Source organism: Lissotriton vulgaris, chromosome 7, assembly GCF_964263255.1.
Source record: "Lissotriton vulgaris chromosome 7, aLisVul1.2, whole genome shotgun sequence".
Lineage (NCBI taxonomy): Eukaryota > Metazoa > Chordata > Amphibia > Caudata > Salamandridae > Lissotriton > Lissotriton vulgaris.
The window spans coordinates 1,091,750,189-1,091,776,361 of record NC_141695.1 but is presented as its reverse complement, the minus strand read 5'-3'; the positions used below and the strand labels follow the sequence as shown (position 1 = coordinate 1,091,776,361).

Sequence of the window (26,173 nt, the reverse complement as noted above, 5' to 3'; positions counted from 1 at the left end):
TTTCAGTGACATCACCATAACCAACTTCACCCAGACCTGTACTGATGTCCATATCATCTCCACACAGTGAAATTGGAACGATTGTTATTCCAGTGGTGATATATTCCATTCCATTCATCAACTGGGTACAAATCCATGGTCACAGAAGTAATTCATTCAGAAGCACCTGCCTTTGACAATCGTGATATGCAAAAGCACCTACCATTGGCACTTGTGGTAGGCAACAGCACCTGATAAGGAACATCACCTGCCACATGATAGGTAACAGCACCTTCCATTGTCACTCATGATAGTCAACAGCACCTTGCATGTGCTTCCTTTGCAGGGCTACAATGATGCATCATCCGTAGTGTCAATCAGTATGTGCAGTGTTTCTGCCTTTCTTGAAAGCATCAAATACATCATAAAACACACACACTTACCATGCCCACTCCGAGTACCACCTTTAGATCAACAACTACCCTTATGGCAGTGATGTTAACCACAAACCTACTACTGTATCAGTGGTAGGACTAGTGCACAAAGATCAGCACCACAAGTACCAGCCTATGCGCCTACAACAAACAAGAATTACTTGGTGTGCCTAACATTGCATTTTTAATTCTTCACATACCCTAAGGTGTGTATGAAAATCATTAAAAAAGAATATTCTGCCAACCATGCCCCAACAGAATCCTCCCTCCTCAAGCCACTCCCAAAATTATTGCAGCTGCCACCCATAAAAACCCCCTGTGGTGTCCTCAATAGTGGGTTGCACTTACTACTCAAAGGGATGTTGTGTTATCACTACCAGTATGCCCAGCTGGTGCACAGTGTCCCCGGCCTCCATCATGCTTTCACTGCTGTCATTACTTATATTTGCCATTAAATGGCCAAACAAAAAAAATAAAAAACGCCAATGCTCATTTTGCATTTTTCCAAACATGACCTGATCATACACCAGATGCCTGCACTGAATCTAAAATTATTTCCTGCAATACCACCTGTTGTGGGTCCCACTCACTTATGCTCTGAGAAGTCACTCACTGCTCCAATGTTCAGCAGTATTCTTACTGCCTCCTGTATGATCAGTGCAGGCTTTTGAGCAGTGATTATATCTACAATCAATCATTGTTATCGTTATTATAACCCGCACAACCACTGCTGCTGCGACTGAGTGTAAAACACACTAAATACAGCTGTAGATGAAACCACACTACATCAATAAGAACAAAAACTTGGAATGGTATCCATCAGTGTCGAACTCTGACTGCCACATCTACCACTTTTACAAATTTACAAGAAATACTTTATTCGGTTCAATTTCAGAAAACACAAAAGTACAAAAACACACAAAATGGTCCACAAGACACCAGGCAGCATAATGACATAAAAATACAATATAAAAAGGGAGGGAGTACCCAGTTTTAAAAAATGCTAACTCATGATGTCAAGATTTAAAAACAGCAATATGTACATAATTATATAGTTAAAAAAGGAACATAAGAAAATTTGATTTAAAACTTGATTCAAGTTGCAGGAATTAATATTTACAATAATTCATCTAGGACCAGTTAATCTTTTTCATCAGTCTAACCGCTATGGTTAAAAATCTGGCTACAATGTAAATTTCCCATACATTTGATAGTAATTGGAGATATAATAAAGCTGGCTTAACTTGCCTAAACCCCTTCCCCTTTAACAGGGGTATGATAAACTTTTTCCTAATATCTCTAAAATGATCACAGAAAAACAGGAAGTGTGCAGTATCCATAATCGAACAGCCATCACATTTACACAAATCTAGATCAAGTGGCTTGGTCCAACCAGGACGGCCAGAAATTAGCAGGTGAATTTTGTCTAATCGGAACTTGGTTAAAAGGAATCTGTGATTTGAATTATTAACAACCTTTAGGTAAAGTTCCAGATCATGTCCAGAGGAAGCAATCAGTTGATGAGTCCTAACAGAAGGCTTTAACAGCTCCAAACCTTCTCTGTCCATCCCTCGGTTCAACAGAAAAGTGTTTTTTACCCAATTCAAGTCACCTTTCACTAAGTTAGATGGTTTATTAAACAATTCAGGCCGACCTAACTTTACACATAGTTGTTGTACATAATTCAACCAAGGGATCTTGTCCCGATGATCTAGACTTAGGCAGTCCTTAAAAATTTCATGATTCACTTCCAGTTCCAGGTTAAGCCAGACTGAGATCCATCTTAGTAGGGGGGCCATAGCGATTCGATCTTCCAGATAATCCACGCCACATTCCTGATGTACTATGAAGCCGGCCGTGGATCTTGGCAGGGAGAGAATCGTTTTAAGGAAGTTATCTTCCGTTACCTGAAGCATTTTAACTGGCCTAAAACCCCATAGGTCTGCGCCATACATGGCGATGGCTATACACTTAGCAGCATATACCTTTAAAACTGCCTCCAGAGGTTTCACCCCTAATTTACGTGAGAAGCCCAGCACTGCAGAAATTGCACGTGCCAGGGCATTTTTTTTTCCAGCAATTGGGGGTGCCACGTCGAACAATCATCAAATACAACCCCCAAATAGGGAAATCTGGAGACTCTTGTCAGCTTATGCCCATTACATTACAGTGTCATTACATTTTTTCTGACCTTCCCTTTCTGGGCCACCACTATGACATGGGATTTACCATAGTTAACACTTAAATCAAGATTCATCATAAAATCATAAAATGAATTCAACAGGCATTGAAGACCCACTGCAGTTCTAGCTAGGAGAGCAGCGTCGTCTGCATATAATAATGCGGGCAATAGGTACTTCCCTGCCCTCGGGATGTCCTTACTCGCTGCTCCCAAAACACCACCCAGATCATTTATGTATAGTGTAAAAAGCAGAGGAGCTAAAATGCATCCCTGCCTTACACCATTGGTGATACTAATTTTACCTGTGCAGTTACCTTTTCTATCATATCGTACCGTGGCTGTAAGGTCCCTATGGAGGTCCGCTAAGAAATACATAATATTAGGATCTATTCCAATTCTGAGAAGCTGGCCCCATAACTTGGATCTGTTTACTCGATCAAATGCGGAGGACAGATCCATGAAGGCGATATACAGGGATCCTGCCTTCGCTATTGTGTATTTCCCGATAAGCAATTGCAGATTCAAAATTTGGTCTATGGTACTACGCCCCTTTCTAAAACCCTACTGTAGGGGAGAGAGGGTATTGGTATCCTCTAACCAGTCAGTAAGTTTGCATAGGACCACTCTCCCTAGGACTTTTACAGCGGAATCAATGAGAGATATAGGGCGGTAATTGCCAGGGTCACCCCTATCCCCTTTTTTATAGATAGGGACAATCACTGACTGGGACCATGTCTCTGGAATGCCTGTTTTTGAAATTCTATTAAAAACATTTGCTAAAACTTTGGACCAAAACGAAATATTGACTTTAAAAAGGTCGGAGGGGACACCATCCGGCCCTGGAGCCTTGTTACTAGTCATTTTACCAATAGCTACGGCCACCTCACCCTCGTCTACAGTTAGGATGTAAGGCAGTCCGGAAAAGGTGATCGACGCCTCTGCCCCCAAAATCTCCTGTTCATAAACTGACTTAAAGTGCAAGTGCCATTTATCTTCTTGTATTCCACAATCCAGTTCATTGTTACTAGAGTTAGAAAAATAGGGTTGGTTGACCACAGCCCAGAACTTAGCGCTGCTTTTCAACACATCAATTGATGTCAACTCAGCCCAAGCGTCCTCTCTAATCTCGCGCCGCCTTCTTTCAACGACTGTCTTATATTCTTTCCTAAGGGTAGCCACGAGCAATCTATCCACTGGTTTAGATTTAAGGGTCACTTTGAGTTTATGATTGGCCATAGAACAATTCTTATCGAACCAGCCTTCCTTCCCTTGTGCTTTGCCTTTACCTTGACGTGTCAGGTTGGAGACAATGTCGAGGCAAACCTTTCGGTACGCCTACACCACTTCATCGTCCCCCGCCTGATCATCCATACAAAGCTTTAGTTCCTCCCGGCTACTACTACAAAGATTACAGAAAAACTCCTCTGGAACTATCTTGCACCACTTGATTCTACGGGCTTGGTCAGTCAACAGCATGTCGCGTTTGTCCACCAAATTCGACCTACTTTCCATAATTACAATTAAATTTTTAACCCTTAATACAACTGGGTTGTGGTCGCTAAAATGAGACCGCACAACTGAATAACTAGTAGCATGGCTTCCACAGCTACTGCTTAGAAAAATATAATCAATTACAGACCCGCTACCATGTCCTATAAATGTAGGAATATCCTCATCGCACCCATTAGCCCATTTTCGGCCAGCAGAGTTTCCAAGAAAATGCCCTGGTCTGAGTGCTCAAAGTGAATATTCTCCTCATCCGGAGGACCAAATAAAACGTTAGAAGGACATTTGTCCTGACAACTATGGACATTAAAATCCCCCATTAACATAATAGTACATTCAGACTCTGATGACTCTTTAAATTTAAGAAGAAAAGAGTTTAACATCATCAGATTACTAATAGGATGAGCCCTATCAAAAGAATTATAAAAATTCACTACCAGGACATTATGAAGGCCCTTACTGGTAATTTGGACTGTGAGACAGTAGGGACAACCAGTAACTATTTCCTTATAAGTACCCGGGATTTTAGCGGATACCAGAGTAACCAAGCCCCCTCGTGCTCGCCCCCGAGTAGAGCTGACAGCTGGGAGAGAAAAGGTAGTAAAGCCATCAACTGTGAGTGTGTTTTTTGTGTCCCAGGTTTTCTGTATGGCTATTAACCCGCACAACCACTGCTGCTGCGACTTAGTGTAAAACACACTCAATACAGCTGTAGATGAAACCACACTACATCAATAAGAACAAAAACTTGGAATGGTATTCATCAGTGTCGAACTCTGACTGCCACATCTACCACTTAATTCCTATCCCTGCGAGCATATTGCATATTACTTTTAGTGCCCATGTCATTACAGAGTATTTCTCTACCTGTTCCACAACATTTGCCATCAACTGTGCCAGACCACATTGGCAGCAGCACACCAACACCCATCACAGTCCATGACAAGTAGTGACCCACAACACTCGGTGCCGGTGCCGCAACATTGAATGCCATCTGCACTTCTGATTTAGTCCCAAAATGTATGACATGGTGGCTGCCCACCTGGAACGACGGTTGAAATCTGGGAATACCCCAATGCAATGCTTCATGCACAGAATGGATTATTTTTTTAATTGAAAGATTATTACCAGAATGATTTTAAAAAGCAAACAGGTCGCCTAAAACACAAGAGTGGTTTATTCCAGCTTGTAGGGCAGCCAAGGAAACTCTCTTGGCTGCTATAAAACAAGGAGACACAGTTAATATCAGGCAAGATTTATGATATAACAAATTCGATTGGCAAGATTTTCTTGAGGCTGCTAAAAACGAAGATTCAAAAACCTTTTGGCAGATCATTAGCCAGGGTGGAACACATCCAGCCAAGACTGCGGAGGTACATCTCCAGCTGAGCACTCGGGCCCCCGCGATCATTTGATCAGGGGCCCGATTTTCACTAGTGGAAGTGCTACTTTAAAAAATGCCCGCCTGGGTGTTACCTGCCACCTGGGCTGCTGGTGAACTGCCATGCGCAGTGGCAAAGTTCCGGCTCCTTGCTTCCAGAAAGTTCCACTGTGACCAGTACCGGAGAGTGCAGACGCGCGCGGGAAGGGTTGAGTCTGTGCACAAGAGTGACTCGAATCCTCGGCTTCCCGTCTGCCACACCCCTTTCCCAACTTGTCACAGGGTGGTTGGGGTCTCAATACGCCATGTAATGAGTTGGGAAAGCTCTCCACTCTCTGATTGATGTGGAGGGTTAGCGATACCGGGCTTGGATTTAAAACGCCCGGAGCTAACTTTGCCTCCACGCCATTAGGGGGTGGAGACTGGGCCCTGAAGCTAGGTCTTTGCCGAGCTGATGACATCACAGCCTTCAGGGCTGTGAGATTCTTAGCTGGCAAACACTTAGGCTTCTTTGGGCCCGAAAGGGGGAGCACACAAGAAAGAGTCACGTGACATGCCTCCAGCGAGGAACAGTCACTGTCACGGCGCCGGCGGCAATAATATGTAGACTACCATCTAATTTAGAAGAGCAGTACTGGAAGATAAAAGAAGACATGAAAAAGACTTTTAAAAAAGACTGATATTCTTTTATTAAAAAATAAAATATGGTGAGCATTAAGCGGGGGCGGAGCCCCGACGCCCTCGGGGAGTAACCGCCACTGGGTGTTCTGTATGCCACAAACCAGATGTCAGAAAGAAATCCACGGACTTATTTTCTCAAAGGGATGGAAAGTGTAAAACAAAAAAACGATAATTTGCACAGAAAAAACTGAAAACAACGTTGCCAAGTTTTGTTTGCTTGGTGTTTCAAATTGTTTATAAAAGCTACAATATCTTTTCCCCCTTGGAGGAAAAGAAGCGAAAAAAAATCATATTTCCTGGTAAAATGTTTTCCTTCATCCTGCGTTACTTTTAGACAGACGCTTGCAAACGGCAATTCTCACAAGAATTCCACGGTGTTATATTCAATTTGCACTTTGAATGAGAAATGCAATTCGCTTCATAATTCAATTTTCAAAGAAGAATAAAACCCACCTGAGCCAGCTCCGTGCTGCCTACATTCCCATCTCTGTTTAAATCCAACTGCTTAAAGATGGCTTCCACCAGGGAGCGCTTCTGTGACGCCTTGTCCTTGGTGGGGCTGATGCTTTGGCTCAACCTCTGAGCGTGTATGTCCAAAAGGATGCTTTTTAGTCGACTGTAGTCTGCCATGGTACAAATGTCACCTGAAAATACAGAAGAAAACGAGTGAGTTTAAATTTGTGAAAAATTCAGCAAACATTTCTTGGCCTTATTTCCATTCTCACTTGTAAGTTGCCAAAAAGTAATCCAATTACTTGATAGATATGTGTGGTCACAGTAATATTCACACCATTTTTGGTGTTAATGTTTTCTATTTTCATGTAATCCTTGCAGCAGTCAACAATTTTATCACGTCTTTATGAGCAATGTACACACTTATTGGCAAAGTTCCATAATATCACCAGCAAGCATAATGATCCAAGCAGCACAATGCCCCCATAATGCTTCCCTTACACAATATTGCCCTTACTGCACAAAAACACTTCAAACCACAGATTTCGGTACTTGATGCTAAACTTGGCCTGGCATTTTAAACGTGTTGGTAACTGCACATTTGCTTTTTAGGCAAAAAGAATTAGAGCATTTTACCATGATGCAGGCATGGATTGTCTAGGGCTAAAACTAAAATAGAAAATGAAGAGTAGAATTATTGTTAAGAGTTTTAGTTAGGAGAGGGACGCTTTTGCAAGGGATCCTGTAAGACATTGGATTATTGGTTGAGGGGTGTTAAACCCTTCTCATGCAGCAACCACAATTCTTCTCAGGGTGAAGTCAAAAGCAATCCTAAATTAACTTGTGCTCAACCCTTGGGTAGCTTGACACATAGCAGACAGGCTTAACTAACAGGCAATGTGAAAAAGTATTTGCGCAACACTTTGAACAGTAACACCATGAAGACACACCGCAAAAGTAGCCCACAACAGTATTAAAACAATAGAGTGCTTTTTAATAAATAAAACAAGCCCAAATGACAAAAATCCAATTAGTAGAACTGGAGATACAGATTTTTTTTGGGGTGAAACTAGAGCTAAAAGGCGTAAAGCGCCAACTGTGGATATGTGGTTGCCTGGGGCCTGGGACAAAATCACGAGTTTGGGAGAACTGCGATGGAGCACAAGCCAGCTACCTGGACCCAGTTAAGCCCACTGAACAAAGTACGTTCAATCCTGGCTTGCAGAGCGTTGCGTGGGACCACATCAAAGATGTGCTACGTTGTCAAAGTGATGCGTCCATTCCGAGATGCGACGAGGCTGTAATGCAGGGGACTGCGTCACCATTCAGGATCCCATCAATTGGACATGCAGTGCAAAGTCTGGCATCGAGGATGGGGCATACAGTCCTGGCACTGCATCAGTTCTGAAAAGCAGCGAAGCTGCGATATGGAATCTGGCGTCACCATCGAGACTAACTCCAATGAGGGATCTGCAGGCCTTCAATGAATATGCGTCACACAGTTGAGGCGTTGCAGCGGTTCCAAAGAGCTGCAATGTGGGCCTTTGCAAAAGGTCCAATCCACACAGCTGTGGATATGCGTTGGTTCTACTATGGGTTGTGCCGCGCAACATAGGAGATGTGTCAGTTCTGCTTAATCCAGAAAGGCTGGCAAAGTTCCTTAGGCCCATTTCCAAGGGTCCAAGACTGGGGTGAAACCACTTGGCAGGGTAGACTCATAGATGGCAAAGTCCAGATGCAGGTGTAAGGCTGTTGGGAACCTGTTATATCCCTGAGACCTCAGGTCAGGAGGCCAGCCAGCTAGCCCTTGGGGCCACTGTGGGTTCTGGCCTCCAGGGATATAGGTCAAGTTCTTCTTACCCAGGCAGAGGGCAGCAGGCAGCAGGTAAGCACAGCAGGGTAGCAGTTCTTTCAGAGCAACAGAGTAACAGTCCATGTAGCAGCAGTCCTTCTTCCTGGCAGAGTATCCACAGGTCCGGAGGTGTACTGAAGTGGTGGTGTCTGAGGTCCAGTAATCATACCCAGTTGAAGCGAGGGAGAAGCTTCTAGAGGTTTCCCTTTTGAAGTCCCTAGGCATCCTACCTCTACCTACAAGGGTATGCAGCCCTTTGTATAGAGGCAGGACACTGCCTATTCAGGTTTAAGAGGGGCTGTGCCCAGCTCCTCCCTACCATAAAGCCAGTGATGGTCCATCCAGGCACGCCTAAGCCCCCTATTGTCTGTTGATGTCTACAAGGAATACACAGAACTCAACTGTCAGCTACACAAAGTCATCTGACCAGAGACAGATTGGGGACACATGCGGCCAGATTCATCAAGCTTAATTGCGGTCGCAAAGGGCCAGATTCTGAGAATCTGGCCCTTTGCGAGTGCAATTTTTGCATTTGGGATTCATCATCCCAAATGCAAAATTCGCTAATAAAAATTCACACATTGCGAGGAATTGCATTTAAGGAATCTCTATTTGAGATTCCTTAAATGCAATTCATGAACCATTTTAAAATTGCGAAATCGCAATTTTGGGCCGCTATTTACCGCGAGGTCAAACCTCGTTGCATGTTACACACACACGTGTCCTTTGGACATGTGTGTGCGCAACACCAATGTAGATTACATTTCAGGGGTGCTACAGGGTGTCCTTTGGACACCCCTGGCACCCTTGAAACTGCATCCTTATTTGCGATTAGTAATTTGCTAATCGCAAATAAGGAATGTGTAGGAATCGCAATTTATTTAGCGATTCCTACATGAATCCCGTTTTGCAAGTCCTTAATAGTGATTCCTTAATAATCGCTATTAAGGACTCGCAAAACGGGACTATGATGAATCTAGCTGTAAATGGGTAAGGCATGAAGAGGTTAACTTCCTAAAAGTAGCATTTTCGAAATAGCATTTTTAAAATTCCACATAACATGTTAGGATTTTAAATTGTGACTCCAGAGATACCAAATATGAACTGGTCATCTCTTCCCATATAGAAATTACACTTTTAAAATGTACTATGGCAACTCAAATGTTATCCTTTGGGAGAAATAGGCCTTGCAGTAGTGAAAAACGAATCTAAGAGTTTTTCATTACCAGGACATATAAAGCTTAAAAGCACATGTTCTACTTTTTTGGATACATTGCACCCTGCCCTCTGGGTTGTTCAGGGCATACCTTAGGAGTGCCTTAGGTGTATTAAAAAGGAAGGGTTGAGCCTGGCAAAAGGTTTATTTCACCAGGTCAAAAGGGCAGTTTTAAACTTAACACACATGCCCTGCAATTGCGGGACTGGGGCACGTTTAAAGGGCTACTTAAGTGGGTGGCACAATCAGCGCTGCAGGCACACCAGTAGCTTTTAATTTAAAGGCCCTGGGCACATGTAGTGACACTTAATTAGAAACATGTAAGTAAATTAATTATGTCAATTGGGTATAACCCAATCTCACCATGCTTAGAGGAGAGAGCACAAGCACTAGTTAGCAGTGGTAAACTGCACGGAGTCCTAAGGCCAGCAAAAACAAACTTAGGAAAAATAGAGCAGGAAGGCAAAACGTTTGAGGGAAGACCACTTTAGGTTTAAATCTTTTTAATGGGAAACAATGCAGTAAGATACATAGTTCACAAGGAAGACCACTTTAAGGCTGACAGGTCTAACAGATCTTATCTGCGTTTGCTATGTAGGTGTGTGAACTCCTTGGTCCCTAATATGATTTTGATGGGGATTATTTCCGCAAAAGAATATGGATTCATCTGTATTAATTTTATTAGGCAAATTTGACCCTTCCAAGACTCAGTAACTGTGATATCTTTTCATATTGCTGTACTTTGGTCTTTTTCTCCAGCTATTCATACAAAGCTCTGCTTGTCATGGGTAGGAGTGGAATTGAATGTTGTCGGATACTAAGAGATTCAAATGAGATTCAATGAACATTTCAAAGAGAGGGAGAAATTGAGATTTCTACAACACCACATTTGACAGAGCTATTTGTAAGAGTATTTCTACCAAGCAAACCTATTGTGTATGGTCTTATTAGAAGCATTTGAGCTAGTTGAGTGACTCATCTGAGACATTTGTTTATGACTAGAGGTGGTGGAGAACAATAAGGTGTCTTCCATAGCAAACACAAAATAAAGTGCAAGGGTGATCAGCAAGATGAGGAAGCTCAGGTCTGTGGGCTTGAGGTGACTGTTAAAGAAATTGATCAGTGCAGTGCCAGCACTGTGGTGTGGATGGGATTCAGACTTGCTAGTTTTTTAATTTTGTTGCTTTCGATGTGGGATTGGAAGTACACAGTGACAACTGTCTACCCAAAGCTGACTTTTAATAGGATTCCTTCTATCATGCATTAATGGTGAGGGCTTGCTGGGTCAAGACTGGTTCCTAACAGGGAATCAATCAAGGATTTGCTATCTTCAAAGTAGGAAGTGCCACCAAATGCCATCAGCAGAACAGAATTTGCAACCAAAACATTTACAGCGGCAATTTTCAATCACTGGAACTTTTTTCTATTTTCCATAGTGTGAAGTGATACATGGAAAACATATATTTAGGCAGCATATTGACTTTCTATCTGGATTGTCGCACGCTTCAAAATATAAACTAATAACAGCTGTAAAATGCACATATAACCAACTGCCACAATCCAACTGAAGCTTACTGTCACAACAATTCATATTGCCTCACACCAACCTAGCAACAATGTTGATCTCTCGTATGTTTCATGTAAAACACAGTATAAATATTTAGTAGCAGAGAATGCCTTATCCCTCATTAGGCATTTTAGTTAATGCACATTTCCAATCACCAACGTAAAATATTGGGGGACAACTGCAACCCAATCATTCATATCAGAAAACATTTTGACTGATTCTCTGTCCCCAGAGCAGTGCAGAACAATACAGAGGTTAGAGGGAAGTATTGGTTGATTATCAAATTGATTTCTTATTTATGAAGTTAGGTTTCAAAATATGGCTTCTGTAGACATTTCCACAAATATCAAGCAATCGGGTTGGATACAGCATTGTGTGTTATGGCAGTAAGCTTTCCTAACTGGAATAAATACGTTATGAATTCAGGGGAACTTATTACATTTCTACATGTTTATCACCCTCCAAATACAATTTTTTGTATTAAGGTGTGTGTTATCTCCAAAATCTAGGGCTGTCATTATTATTGATTCCTTAATTCTGATTGCACCAGTATCAGAATCTGAAAATCCAGTAAAAATATTAGGAATTAACAAGGAAATCGACCCAGAAGTACTGATTACTCTGGTAATTCTCAATTCTTAAGGGATGCTTAGGGTCCAATTTTGAATGGCCTAGATTTTCACCACCAGTGTTACTAATACACCTGTAACTAGGGGGCTTGTGAACATCCAGGTCATTTTCTGGGTCACTCATAATGAGGCACTAAATGGTGGCAAAGATACATACGTAGATTTCTGCACTTAGTTCAGCAATTGAACATTTACATAGAAACCGATTTTTTTCCTTAACATACATGTAAATAACCGAATAACCCACAGATAAAACAAGAACTAATCCTAAACTAGTATTAGAGGACATATTATTCTTCCTGACTCAACTTGATCAACAATGTGCTACTTGACATGGAATGCCAGATTAACCTGCCGAATTTTAAATAATGATTAATGAATCAATATCAGAGGATCAATCAGGCTCTAGTCAATGGATTTAGCTGAAGCAAATACCAATGCAAGCACAATGCAATGCAAGCACAAACGAGCAAAGACGAATAGATCATTTTGGTCCATGCCATATGTTGAAAGACCTTAAACATGTCTGAAATGTGCGAATGATTAAGCAATAACACAAATCCCATTAGACGGTTCTGGCTATTAGAAAGAGTAAAACATTGCCAGTTTCCACATTTTAAATCTCCTTGCCGATTCCAGATAAGTGTATGCTGTATTCATGAAAGTAGTCCAGTGATGACAAGACCTGCAACCCAATGGCGAGGTGAAATTACAATCTATATGTGGCCATCTTGAACATCACATCTTTGATTTTTTATGCATGTTGCCAATCAAATCTGATTGATGAGATCTCCTCTACCTATATACCAATGCCACCCACTTCATAATAAATTAGTATATTTCTATCAACAATATGTGCATAAAAACATGAGCTCAAAGGAATCAAGTACCACAAAAATGTTAACATAAAACGTAGGCAAACTGCTAATACTAATTCAAACTGACACTTCATAGGGAGTGATCAGAGATCATACCTTTCTGTCCTTTTCCCCTGTGCTGGTGCACAATGAGCTGCTGTGCGCCAATGCAGGCACCTATGCACCATGGTGTAAGGGGGCCTGCGTTGGCGGGATGATTATTTCCTGCACAAAAACAATCACAAGAGGCTTTTTCCTCCTTCTGCAGCACACATAGAAAGAGGAAACTAAGGATCAATAAAGATATTTCTCCTCATTGTGCCTTCCTTATGCCTCTCCTGGGAGGCGTAGGTTTTTGGAATCTGCCTCAGCCTTACGATTTCTCGTAAAATCTGGGTCAGTGTCAAAAATCCTACGATGTTGTTTGGAACGCCCCCTGAAAAACCCATGAAATGCTACTTTCATGCAGTTTTCTCCATGAAAAGAGCACATATTTATAATGCCATGAAAAGATACATAACATGGTTTTACGTGGCCTTATAAATATGCCAGTGGCACATTGCTCCACCGGAACAGCAAAAAAGTGACTGTCCGGCAGCTCAAAAGTGCTGGTATGAGGCTTCGGGTGAGCAAAAACAGGTATCATAAATACTTGTAAGACAGAGGATGCTGGTGGCTGTTACACTAGGGATGGCTTGTCACTGACCACGTTTCTTTACAACATTTGTCATGATGAGGCAATGACATACATCATTACAGAAAAACCTCATCAAAACAAAGAAATGCCACTAACAAAGAAAACTAATTCCTGCATAAAATGGGGTGATTCACTGCCAGCCTCCTTTCCAGTCCAGGAGGACTCAAATAAAGAAAAAGAAAATGGAGCAGGGTTTAAAGCCCAACATTACAACCACCACTACTACAGATAGGCGTTGTAATGTACGAAGTTGAAGACAAAGTCCTCCATCTGGTTCTGTAGACCATGAAGGTAACTTGTGCAGAAGAAACCCCATGTTGTGGTGGGCAACATGTATCACATGTGAAGGATGCCAAAGCTAAAGCAGCAAAAGAGCTCAAAAGAAGAAGGCGAAAAGTTAAGGGAAAGTCACGAGACAGAGGTGTGTAATGTGTTCTGATGCAGGTGGAAGCTGTGGGGATACTGGGCCCCTTCCCTATAAATTATAAACACTAACATAATTGGAAAACTGAAGTAAGCATTCGACTAAATGGTCTACCTCCTTCATCACATATTATTTCATTAGAAAAAAAAAGCTGTATTTGGACCCGTGGGTGAACATAATCAGTTTTGTCAAATCCATTAGAAATGTGGGGCGCACGTTAGAGATTTCGAGGATAAATTAATCGTAGACATTTTACTCAACCACAGAATAAACTTTATGAAAGAAAGGGGTGAACCTGAAAGGAAGAATGCCACATTTAGCCCATATGTCAGACACTAGCACTAGGAACATAAAACAGATGAGTCTTCACAAAGAAGCTCCTGTTTCTTGAACAGCTTGTGGTTTATTGCAAGTGATTGAAAATTATAATGTTACATACCATAAATCACTGGGCCAACCGTGCACCGCCACAAGAATTACAGTACCGTACAAAGGTCTGTCTCGGGGAGCAGAGAAGGTATTTTTTTTTTTTTTTCTTAATTGAATTTCTTATGCAGAAGCACTTCACCTGTCCATAATGTACTTTTTCTGTCTACAGGTTGGGAGATTTATTAAGGTAGTTAAAAATGTTTAGGTGCGCAGAAGCAGTTGTGTTTTCAAATTCGAATTTCGAATGTGCCGCTGCATTATGTCTTCTGCACTTGGTTTGATTTTGCGCTTCCATTTGCACTGAGCATCTAGCGCAAATTCAACATTTGCTTTAACTCAACAGAGCTAAAGCGCAATTTCGCATTATTCATGCAGCTCATACGATATCGTTTTTGCACTGGTAATTCAGTAAAAATGTCAGTGCACATTTATCTGTGCCATTGCAGTTTATATAATCCAGCCAAACATCTTACATTTCCCGAATATGAATACGTAGCTAATGAATCAGTTTGCGTGAAACCTCGTTTCTGGTGTCTTTCCTTCCCTACTAAAGGGTAATGTAAGTCTTCAAAAATATTTATGATGTAAAGGCAGTAAAATAGGGTAATAAAAATATTCTTATGGGGTAATTTAAAGAGTTGCACGTTATGCCTTAGGATACTAAAACAAAAGTAAATTACGATTTAAAACTTCTTTCTACTAATCAAAAATATTTCTTTTTGCCAGCTACCATAAGGTCTTTATGAATATTGACTAAAAGCCTAAAGCACTTTGGCAAACGAAGCATGAAATATTAAATATTTCTTTCCTCAGGCTACATAAACCCTAAATCAAGGCAAGCAGGTGGAATGGTCACACATATATCAGTTAGATGTAATAAACTCATGATCCAGAATGCATCTTCAATGTTATGCTATTGATTTTTCATAGTACCTAATTTATGGCTCAGCATTCTGGCCCCCGGTTGGTATCTGTGCCTGATTCACAGTGAAAGATATGAAATAGGAAGCATGAAGGGTCTGTTATTTTCACTTACAGTCTGTGTATGAGTATTTATACTAAACGAGAAGAGCTGTGAAATGTCACAACCATATTGTCTATATCTTTATTGACTTTCTTGGTAAATCCAACCAGGATCCAGTATCAAAAATTACTTTTATTTTTGTTTGAAATGTATTGTTGTACAGAGTGATACTGGATGGTCGCGGTAAGTAGAACTACAAGAATGTATGGAAAAGTTAATCGTTTTTGTCCTGTGTTAGTCTTTTATTAATACCAAGTTTTACAGTATGCATTTTCTGATCGTGAGATACCATTATTATTACAATGCCATATAGATCGCTGAAGGTTCCTAGAGAGAGGCCACTCTAGACCTCGCATCAGGAAGGCCTCTGAAAAAATAGTACTATATATTTTCGGTACTTTTTCTTAAATATGGATTTACGGTGCCTGCCACATTTCCAATCCTCTGCTGAATATTATGCAAACTTTATAAAGTGAATAACCTATTCTTGTGCATCGCAAAGAGTTGTGAATAATTGGTTATGTCTTTTAAGGTTTTAAAAATATATGTTTAAATTTGTAACTGTAGAAAATGACTATCTTTTGCGTGATGTCCGCTAGATTTTGCCGTATCTGCTTCTCTGGCTAACCAGTAGTAAAGTGCTGTACCCCTCTTTAAACATAGTTGAATTGGTCTATACATAATTGGCACATTCAGCTTGCCCTTAAGTACCTACATGGTCAAAAAAGTGAACTCATGGCCTGGACGGGAAATGGCACTTGTGAAATGCAATACCTATTGTGCCACCCACTACAGTGGAAGGGCAAATGCGACTCAGGTCTACCCTATGCAGCTGGACTAATGTAGTGTAAAGCCTGCACTGTGACTTGTCAAAATAACCCTTTTTAATAGGACAGCATTTAATGTTAATTTTGCTATCTCTGGATTGGGACCAGCTAGAAATATGATTAAACCTCTCTTTAATATATATTAACCCGTTGACCGCAGTGCGAATTCCGCCGCGGTGCGGGAGAAATAATGAGTGGGCATGGTTCAGACGGCCCCTGGCCGTCCTCCGCACAGGCCCACCGTGACGACGCATCGAACGGGTTAAACATCCAACTAAATAGATAAGTCAGGTTTTTACTAGACATTATGGAAAAGTAACTTTTAGAAAGCTAACTTTTCCCTGCTTGAGGTCCTAGAAGCTAATCTACCTTTGAGCTCCAACAGTAGTCAGGTGGGTGATTAGCCCTGATGAGGTGTGAAAACTGCTCTCAGAGCAGCTATAATGGCTTGGGTGTGGCAAGGTCTTTTCTTTCCCCGGCAGTTTGGGTACTTAATTTACTTCAAAGGGACATCCCCTTTCTCAAGCAAATGTTGGTTGACACCTGGAAAGCCCTATCTTTTGTCCTCCTAATCAGATAGTTGGTAGGGTAAACCCTGGGAAATTTTACCCTATTGGTTAAGGAGGTGTCAAGAGTCACCCCACCCATTAACTAGCACCAGGCATAACTGTAATATCCCAAGGCATTCTCCTCATAACACTTTCACTAAGTGTGACTCCGGCCTTAGACTAGTATCGTAGGGGTGGAAGGTTCTTTACTCTAACCTGTGGCAGAGTAGTGAGGGTGTTTTGGAAATGGGGGTCTTTCGTTGGCAGAGGTAGGTACCTTTGTCCAAGTGGGGACTATTCTTCCTAGTCAGGGTAAGGGGGATACACTTAAAAAATAACCACTGCTCAACCCCTTGGTAGCTTAGCATGAGCAGACAGGCTTATCTCAGAGGCAGTGTGTAAAGGATTTGTGCACACATACAGTAATACAGTGAAAACACAATCAAGAGCTTTGCGGTATATCGCCGGCAGGTGGTGCAGGAGCAGACAAAGGGGCGTATGGAGCAGCTACGGGTGGCTGAGTTGGAGATCACTCGCAGCATTAGGCTTGGCCACAACATTGATCAAAGTCAACAACATGTGGCTATTATTAAATCAACCATTATCAAAATGGGGTAACCCAACGGTCGTGGACCTGGGTGTATTGAGGTATAGAAAACAATGGTCCTAGACCTTTTACTTAATATAGCAGAAGCAATCAGTACATAATTACTAAATGAAATTATTTAAGAACCTCCTCCTAGGTTCAACTCAAGGTAATTAATTCACCTGTCAAAGGAAAATGCAACAGACCAGATTCAAGGAACAGAAGCAATTTCAATTCATTGCATCTAGATTTCTGAGTGTAATACACATTAGTAATTCATGAACGTGAAGGTTGCCCCAAGGAAGGGACGTGCAGATGAAAAAAGGGGGTGGTTTGGAATGTGTTTAGTGATTGGGTGGTCAGTGGTTGTCCAGAGGTGCCAGCTTGATGCTGTTGTTCATGTATCAGTTTCTGTCTTTGTAGTACTACCTGCCTCTATTTCTATATTTTGTTCTTTCTTGTCTGTGTTTTGTATAATGTGCTTGTCATGACCTTTTGTCAATAAGTATAAAAAATAAAAATAATTTAATAAAAAAGAAAACACTACAAAGGGACACCACACCAGTTTAGAAAAATAAGTAATCTTTATCTAAACCAAAGAAGACCAAAAGAACAAAAATCCACAATACATGTACCAAGATATCCTCAAAAATAGGGTATTCACACAAGTAAAGCTTGTGGTAACAAATAACTCCACCTGGAGCTATTACGACATTGTGACCGATGAAAATCCAAAGTACGTTGCCAACAGCGAGGAGAACGGTGTCGGGCACAGAGTCACATATAACCCTGAAGAACAGTACCTTGGAAATGATGAAAGCAAAGACGGTGCACGGTGCTGGGAGGTGAGGCTTCGTTGGCACATGGTGTGTCGGTTCCTTATGACCACAGTGGAGGTGAGGCCTCAGTTCCTCACTGGTGCTGAGGAGGTGACATCATGGTGGCAGTGAGGCAGTGGTTCCTTACGACGGTGCAGTGTCAATGGATTCGGTAGTCACCCACGTCGAGTTCCGGCTCCGCATTGATGAGGCACCGGCATCGAAGTCGGGGCTGCGGTGCAATTCGGGATGGTGTGTCATGAGTGTCACAAGCGGTGTCCTCAGCTCCAGTGCAGGCAGTGACCTTGGTGACGGCCTTAGAGTCAATGTGAAGCTGCGTTGGCAGGTGTCGAGCATAAGGTGCGAGTCAGGGTAGTACGTCGTGCTCTTCACAAGTGGTTCCAACAGCTTCTGTACAGGTTATGGCGTCACTCGCCGTTGTTGCAATTTCCCTCTGTGGCAGCTGAAACAGCATTTACAGTTGCAGGACGACAGAGGGTATGACGTCTTTGTGACCCTGAGGATTCACAAAAAGGAGGGAAGCTCTACCTCAGGCACTTGGAGATCTTCTTCAAGTTGGAGACACAGCCCACAGCGAAGTCTTTACCCTCTTGTTGGCAGAAACAGCCATTGCAGGCCAACCCCAAACAGCACACAGCAAAGGGGCAGTACTTCTCCTACAGTTTCTCTCAGCTCTACTTCTTGGCAGAGGTTCCTTCTTGATCCTGAAATATTCTAAAGTCCTGAGGTATGGGCTCAATATTTATACAGAATTTTCTTTTGTTCTCTGGTGGCAGTGTGTTCAGTCAAAACCAGTTCTGCCCTTTCTGGCTCAGCTTCTCAGCAGGAGGTGGAGACACGTTGTGTAAGGCAGACTAGGCATATTCAGGTGCAAGGAAACCTCCTACCCCTACTTTAAATTCAGGCCCAGGTCTATTCATCCCAGCCCTGACTCATTCAGGATAGGCAAGACACACATCAACCCCTTGTGGCTGTCTGAAAGAATGCACATCCCCAACCCCTGTCACTCCAAAGCCAGCCAGTCAATCCACAAACCAGCAGAGGCACACAGGATGGCTAAGCAAGAAAATAGTCACTTTCTAAGAGTGGTATTTTCAACCAGACAATATAAAAAGAAGTATTTTTATATTCTGAGTTCAGGCATACTTAACTCCATCTTTCCATCTTGTCCCACTGGGAAGTTATACTTATAATATGCTATAAATAAACTTCCATTCTATCCTATGGGACAGATGCACTGTATTTCACTACTCAGACATTTCACACATCAGTACATATCCTACCTTTTCACATACTCTGCACACTGCCCAGAGGGGTATCTTTGGCCTACCTTAGGGGTGACTCACATGTAATAGAGGGGATGAATAAGGCCTGGCAAGTGGGTGCAGTTGCCAGGTCGACATGGCAGTACAAACTGCCTGCAGACACTGCAGTAGCAGGTCTGAGAACCTTTTGCAATGCTGCATGTGTGGGTGGCACAATCGGTGTTGCAGGCCCACTAGCAGCATGTGACTTAAAGGCCCTGGACACACACACACTGTGCACTGTACTAGGGACTTAGTAGTAAGTCAAAGAGGCCAATCATGGATACACCAATCCATCAGCACAATTTACAGGGATATCCTATGCACTTTAGCACTGATCAGATGTGGTAAAGGGCCCAAAGTCATAAAACCAACACAAACAGGGTAAAAAATGGCGGGCCCAAAAGCAAAAAGTTTGTGGATAAACCCGCTGAAAAGCCAGGTCTAACAGGGGGTAACTGAGAGGAGTGGGAGGGATTGTGACACAGGGTCTGCATTCATATTATCAACTGACCTGCCAGTTATAATTTCCATGACGTTACAGTGCCGAGTGCAAGTGTGTGGGAGGGTGCTTTATACAGGCTTGCTGATAACCTTTACACCTCGTTATGGTGCTGTGTGAGTGTGAGAGAGTGTGTTACATGAGAACAGCATGTTAATATATGCCCGTGCAGTGGTGTCGTTTTACTTGTTTTTTTCATTACCTAACGAATACTACTTTTTGACATCTTTTGTTAAATAGAATTATTTTTTACAGGGTAAATTTATGTTTCTCAAGTAGAATATTGGTAAAGGTGCAGTAGGCATTACACTCAGGCAAAATGACACAGACCTTTAATGTGGGCTATCTGTGAAGCAGTTTGTGTGCTTATCTTGTTGTGTATTTACATTCCAAGAAAATGGGTTAAGTTGCAGAGGATGGGAGTCCTTCCCTAGCTATCAGTCCAAAATCTGTTTTAGTCTAAAACATGTCCAACGAATAAACCTCTCAACCCTTGGTAGCTCAACCACAGAGCAGAAATGCTTAACTTAAGAAAAGGTGTGTAAATTAATTAACAGTGCCAAAAGAGTTAAATATATATTCATTAGGAGTATGACACAAAAATTATTAACATTCAATAAGGGGAATCACACATAGAAAAATTCAAAATCTTAGGATAAAAGGCGCCAAAAGAAAGTAGAGCACCAATCACAAATCTCTGTCCACAGATACCCGATTGGGATCTAGGTGCAATTTCAGGCTGAACGCAATGGAGCGGAGATCGGATGTTCTAAGTGGGTCATGTCAGTCCAAGATTTTACCTTTTGACTTCGGGCCTAATTTAAATCTTGCAGACAGGTTACTCTATCACAATGGCAAGGAATATCCCATCCACTGAAATGTAAATCCAATTATATCCTATAGGATTATATTTGGGCTGAAGGGATATACGTCCCATTTGCCTCAGAGTAACCAATCCTCCAAGCTCTAAATCAGGCCCTTATTTTCCGAAACGTAAGTTGAAATCTCCAGTGTGATAAGGCTGCAGGCTGTATTGGGCAAAGTCCTTTCAAATGCTGAGATCCATTGGATAAGCAGATAAGACCCTGCTGAAGCTGTTGGTTTTGGAGGGAAAAACTCAGAGCGGGAAAATTCATATTTTGCGTCCGCTGGAGAGCTCTCAAAGGGCCTATGTTATTTTAGCCTTTGCTGGATCACGATTTCAACCTTCAGACTTAGTCACATTCATGGATCTCAAAATCCTTCATCGAAGACTGGGATCACTCTTGAAATTGGATATGTTTGCTGTGAGGTCCAGCTGAAGCTCTGAAGGTCTTGGATAGTAACACATTTTTAAGTACCAACTTTTCAGACTTTCTAGATGAGATCCTCTTGGAGTCTGCTAAGATTTCCACAACCTCTGGGACAGTACTTAGGTGCCAGGTCTCACTCCAGAAGAGGCAACCAGCAGGTCCAGACCAAGCTTATTAGTACTTCCTCATTGAGGAAGATGAAACCCTACTCAAGCAGCTGCCACAATTCTTGTCAGGGTTAGGCATAAGCCAACCCCAAATTAACCTGTGCTCAACTCTCTGGTAGCAAGGCACAGAACAGTCAGGCTTAACTTAAAAGTAATGTAGCATTTAAAACAGTGATACAGTGAGAATGCAACACCTAGAATGGTCAGGGGTTTCCTCCAGCTGGATCTGAGAGGTAGTTCAGGTGGTTGGGAGCCTGTTATGCCTCTGTGGCTTTCAATAGGAGGTCAGCAGACTAGCCTTTAGAGTCACTCTGGGAGTCCTGGGTTCAGGTGCATGTCCAAATCCTCTGATTAAGGCAGGAGAAAAGCAAGGCAGTAATCCAGCAAAGTGACAGTCCTTGTAGCAGCACATTGGTCCTTCTTCCTGGTAGAGTCTCTACAGGTCCAGAAGTGCACTGAAGAGTTGGTGTCTGAGGTCAAATGTTTATACCAGGTACCACCTTTGAAGTGGGAACAGCTTCAAAAGGTTCCCCCTTGAAGTGCACAGGGTTCTCGCCCCCCATGCCTTGGCTCTAGACTAACTACAGGGAGTTAGCAACCCTTCGTTTGGAGGCAGGACACTGCCTGTTTAAGTATAAGAAGGGCTCTGCCCAGATCCGCCTTCCCATCCTGCCAGACCTATGCTCTCTATTATGAGTGGCAGTCTAGGAGAAATACACAAAGCCAGACTGTCAGCTACACCAAGTCATGTGACCCAAGGACAGGTTGCAGGCACTAAATAGCTATGGCAGGCAAATGCCAACTTTCTAAAAAGTAAATATGTTCAACATTGTAATTTAAAATCTTATTTCACCATATGAGAAGATTTTTTATTACAATTCCAAAGATGCCAAAACATGACCTGTTACCTGTTCCCATTTGGAAGGTACAGCTTATTAAATGTAATAGGATAACTCCAATGTTATCCAATGGAAAAGGTAGGCCCTATAGTAGTAAAAAATGAATTCAAGAGTTTTTCACTAACAGGACATGTAAAACTTAAAAGCACATGTCTAACTTTTTTCAATACACTGCACCCTGCCCTCTGTGCCCTCCAGGCTGTACCACAGGCTGACTTACATGTATTATATGGGAAGGTTTGGGCTCTGCAAGAGGTTTGTCTTGCCAGGTTGAAATGGCCATTTAAACTGCACACACAGGATGCATTGAGAGACATGAGACATGTTTAAAGGGCTACTTAAGTGGGTGACACAATCAGTGCTGCAGACCCGCTAGTGTAACAAAAAGGTGGGAGAACCCAATATACCCTTGCGGGCTTGGGCAATGCTAATAGTGTTAAGTGTAGGGTGCCTACAAGGGATTTTATTCAAACATTACATTTCTTTCAGATTAGAATTACTGGGTTCCAATATCTCCAAATTTTGAAACAATCTGAATACATTTCGCAGCAGCCTTGATCAAATTCTACTGTTCTGGCAGTTAATGCAATGAAAATCAATTCAAAAAAATAAAAATAAACACAGGATAATTTTTGAAAAATATCTTTCTTATTTATAGTTCATCAATTAGTAGGCTACATGTCATCAATTAAAGCTGATTTCCATGCTTACAAATGAACAAGGTATTTAACACTTCATCCTGTAATTCATCTGCAAAGAAGTCCATTCCAAATAAAAACAAAAAGTGACATATATCTTTTTTAAATAAAACAGTCACTTAAAAATACATTGAAACGTGGAGAAATGGACTGCGTAGTTGGCGTTTCGGTCTTCTATTGATTTACTCCTTTAGACCATGTTCAGGACAACAAAGTTTGCATATAGCAGTGACCCTTTTAGCTCAATGGTCCAGATATTTAACCTTGTCAGTGTTGTATATGGTCCAAAGACACTGTTTAGTGTTCCTGGTCTTGTTCTGATGTCTTTTGTTCCCAAAACAAATAAATCGTTATCTTGTTGGGTTATTGGCTCCAACTCGTACTCCTCAGTCTTTTCTTAGCATTTAATGCTTCCAATATTTTGAAACTGGTTTAGCGTAGTCGGCGGAAGTCGGGGAGGGACTTCCGCTGAGAAGGAGAAGGACAGTCCTGCTGGACCCTACCACAGAAGGCTCATACTCAAAATAACTGTACCTACTACATTCTCAAGACTACACAAAGAAAGAACTGTGCCTGACTCAAAGGAAAAGGGGTATACTTCCTATTCAGTAACAGGTACAATAGAGCTGGAAGACACCACCAGCACGCCCAAAGAGAGGATCACACCAGCTGCCTACTTGCAACCAGATTTTTCCTGGAATGTGCTGGTGCATTGTGGGAAAATAAATCCTAGCCCTCAATAGGCATTCCAGAGTCTCTGAACCCTTGGACTGAGCTAGTGGACACTTATTTTCTCCAAAGGAACCAAGAAACTACAAGATCTGCAAAGAGAGAAACTTTGTGTAAAGTTTTGCAGAAAAGCTCCAGGAGGAGACCGGCTCAATGTCAAGAGCAGCGACGGCTCGTGGAGGGAGTTACGGTGGGGCAGGAGGGTGGGGAGGGGGAGGGGCAGGGCGGAGGTTGCTAAAAACCGGCATATGGATAATTGCAGGTAAGTAAACAATTTAATTAATAAAACGAATTTCGTAGTGCGCCTTGCATCGCAAAATGCAATGCAGTGCGAGCTACGAAATTCGTTTTATTAATTAAATTGTTTACTTACCTGCAATTATCCATATGCCGGTTTTTAGCAACCTCCGCCCTGCCCCTCCCCCTCCCCACCCTCCTGCCCCACCGTAACTCCCTCCACGAGCCGTCACTGGTCAAGAGTCAAGCCGCTATCGTTGACTCACAAATCGACCTGACTGTTCTGGTTTGCCCCATGGAAAGATCCAAAGCTCTTCTTCGTCAAGGATAAAAACTTCCTTTTTTTTAAACTTTATTTACAATTTTCAAAAAGAAAAGTAACATAGCATCAGGAGACAATGCAACAAAGTATAAGGTTTAGGAGTACGCATTAAAAAGCAATATTATTAAACATAGATCAGAACAAAAAAAGAAGAATATGAACACAACAGGTTAAATGGACGAATCAATGGGTAACAAGGAGAGAAAAAAAAACAATTAAATGTAGAAGAAAAACATTAATGAGAAAGCCAATCCTCGAAAGGGGCCCAGTTCTTAGATGCCTTTAAGCGCCTTCTCCCCCCCCTCAAAGACTGCACAGATGACTCTAGTTTGTACCATGCAAGCATCCTAGCTTTCCAGTGGGTGAAAGTGGGGGCCTCTGGATTTAACCATTGTGATGTTATACATAGTTTAATCATAGCCATTGTGATAAACAAAAACGCTGAAGTATGCCTTGTTCTTTGAAAGTGAAAAACTACACTGGGTGTGAGCTATCCACGGTAAGGCCAAGCCACTTGATAACTAGACAACTAAACAAGTGCCAATACTGTTATTTCCAGTTTGCAAACTCTGAGTGCTGCACAAAAAGCACATCCGTTGCACAAAAAGCGCATCCGTTTTTTGACAGGTCCCAGAATCAACTTTTGGCACCTCGAACCTGCATAGGAATACGAACAACCATAAAGTAAGCACACTAGAGCATACTAGATAGGACGCCCCCTGTCACCTAACAGTCCTCCTCCATTTAGTGTATTGTCTCCACAGATCTTCTACACAATATAGGAGCACCCGGAAGTCATGTGAGTAAGACCTTCCTCATAGATTTTGATCTAGGTTTTTGTGATTGAAGCAGGCTATGAACTTTGTTTGCACCCAGTGTTGGGAACAGTATTAGTGACTGTGCTCGATTACTCTCTTTTTTACAGTTGTCTTCGTCGGGCATTACACGAAGTAGGGCTCACTCCAGTCCACAAGGTAAGAGGCAGTGCCACGAAGGGGCAGCTAGTTCAGAAATAGTTCCTCCCCACCCATAGTGACAGAGATCTCTTTTCTTCTCCACAGCTATGAGGTCCTGATGAGAACCCCTTACTAATTAGGGGTTCGAAACACGTAGACCGCTCTTCTACACCATAAGATTCTTCAAAAAATAATCCCCTATGTGACAAGAATTCTCATATTAATCAAATAATTGTCTATGGTGTTAATAATTTTTGCTTTGTTATATTTATTTGTAAATAAGGAAATGTGTGTTAGGTATGTGTGAGAGTGTGGGATTGGAATTTTCAAAGTTAATGAACGCCGTATGAAAGTGAATGATGAAGTGTTTTTTTATGAAATTGTGTTTTTGTATTGCTCCTTCTATGTGAATTGTGAAATTTGGTGAATCTTAACCAACATAAAATTGCAAAAATATATGAAAAATAAAGTGATTCATTCAGACTGATTCCTAAGTCTAGAACCCACATTAAGTTTGATTCTTTTTGTGCAGCACTCAGAGTTTGCAAACTGGAAATAACTGGATTGGCACTTGTTTAGTTGTCTTGTTCTTTGGAAAGCAGTTGAATATTCATACCCCCATTATTATTAACTCAGATGAAATCTTGACCAGAATCTGAAGTGACTCATAAGAAAAACTTCGACTTCATTTAAAAAAGAATTTAAATTGGGGCATGAATAAAACATGTGTATGGCAACGCCAGAAAACAATTTACATCTAGAACAGGAGACCCCACTGGTCCCTCTAGTAGCCCCCCAGCTAGCTATCTTAGCAGGGGTATGGTACAGATTGAACATAGCCATATAGCTTTGGGTACGCAACGTACCAGAAACTAGGACAGATCTGGCTAATTCAAGTGAGAATTTCAAATCTATTTTTGAAGCCCCAAATTTACCGGCCCACTTAACATTCTGGG

At 41.8% G+C, this 26,173-nt stretch overlaps 1 protein-coding gene across 1 annotated transcript in view; it reads right to left on the bottom strand.

Moving 5' to 3' along the window:
• Positions 1-26,173, bottom strand: part of FSTL4 (follistatin like 4) — a 2,088,981-nt gene that overhangs the window by 1,054,202 nt on the left and 1,008,606 nt on the right. Inside the window, exon 5 of the mRNA XM_086931534.1 lies at positions 6,617-6,807. Coding sequence (XP_086787660.1) covers positions 6,617-6,807 — 191 coding nt within the window. The remainder of the gene's footprint in view (positions 1-6,616; positions 6,808-26,173) is intronic.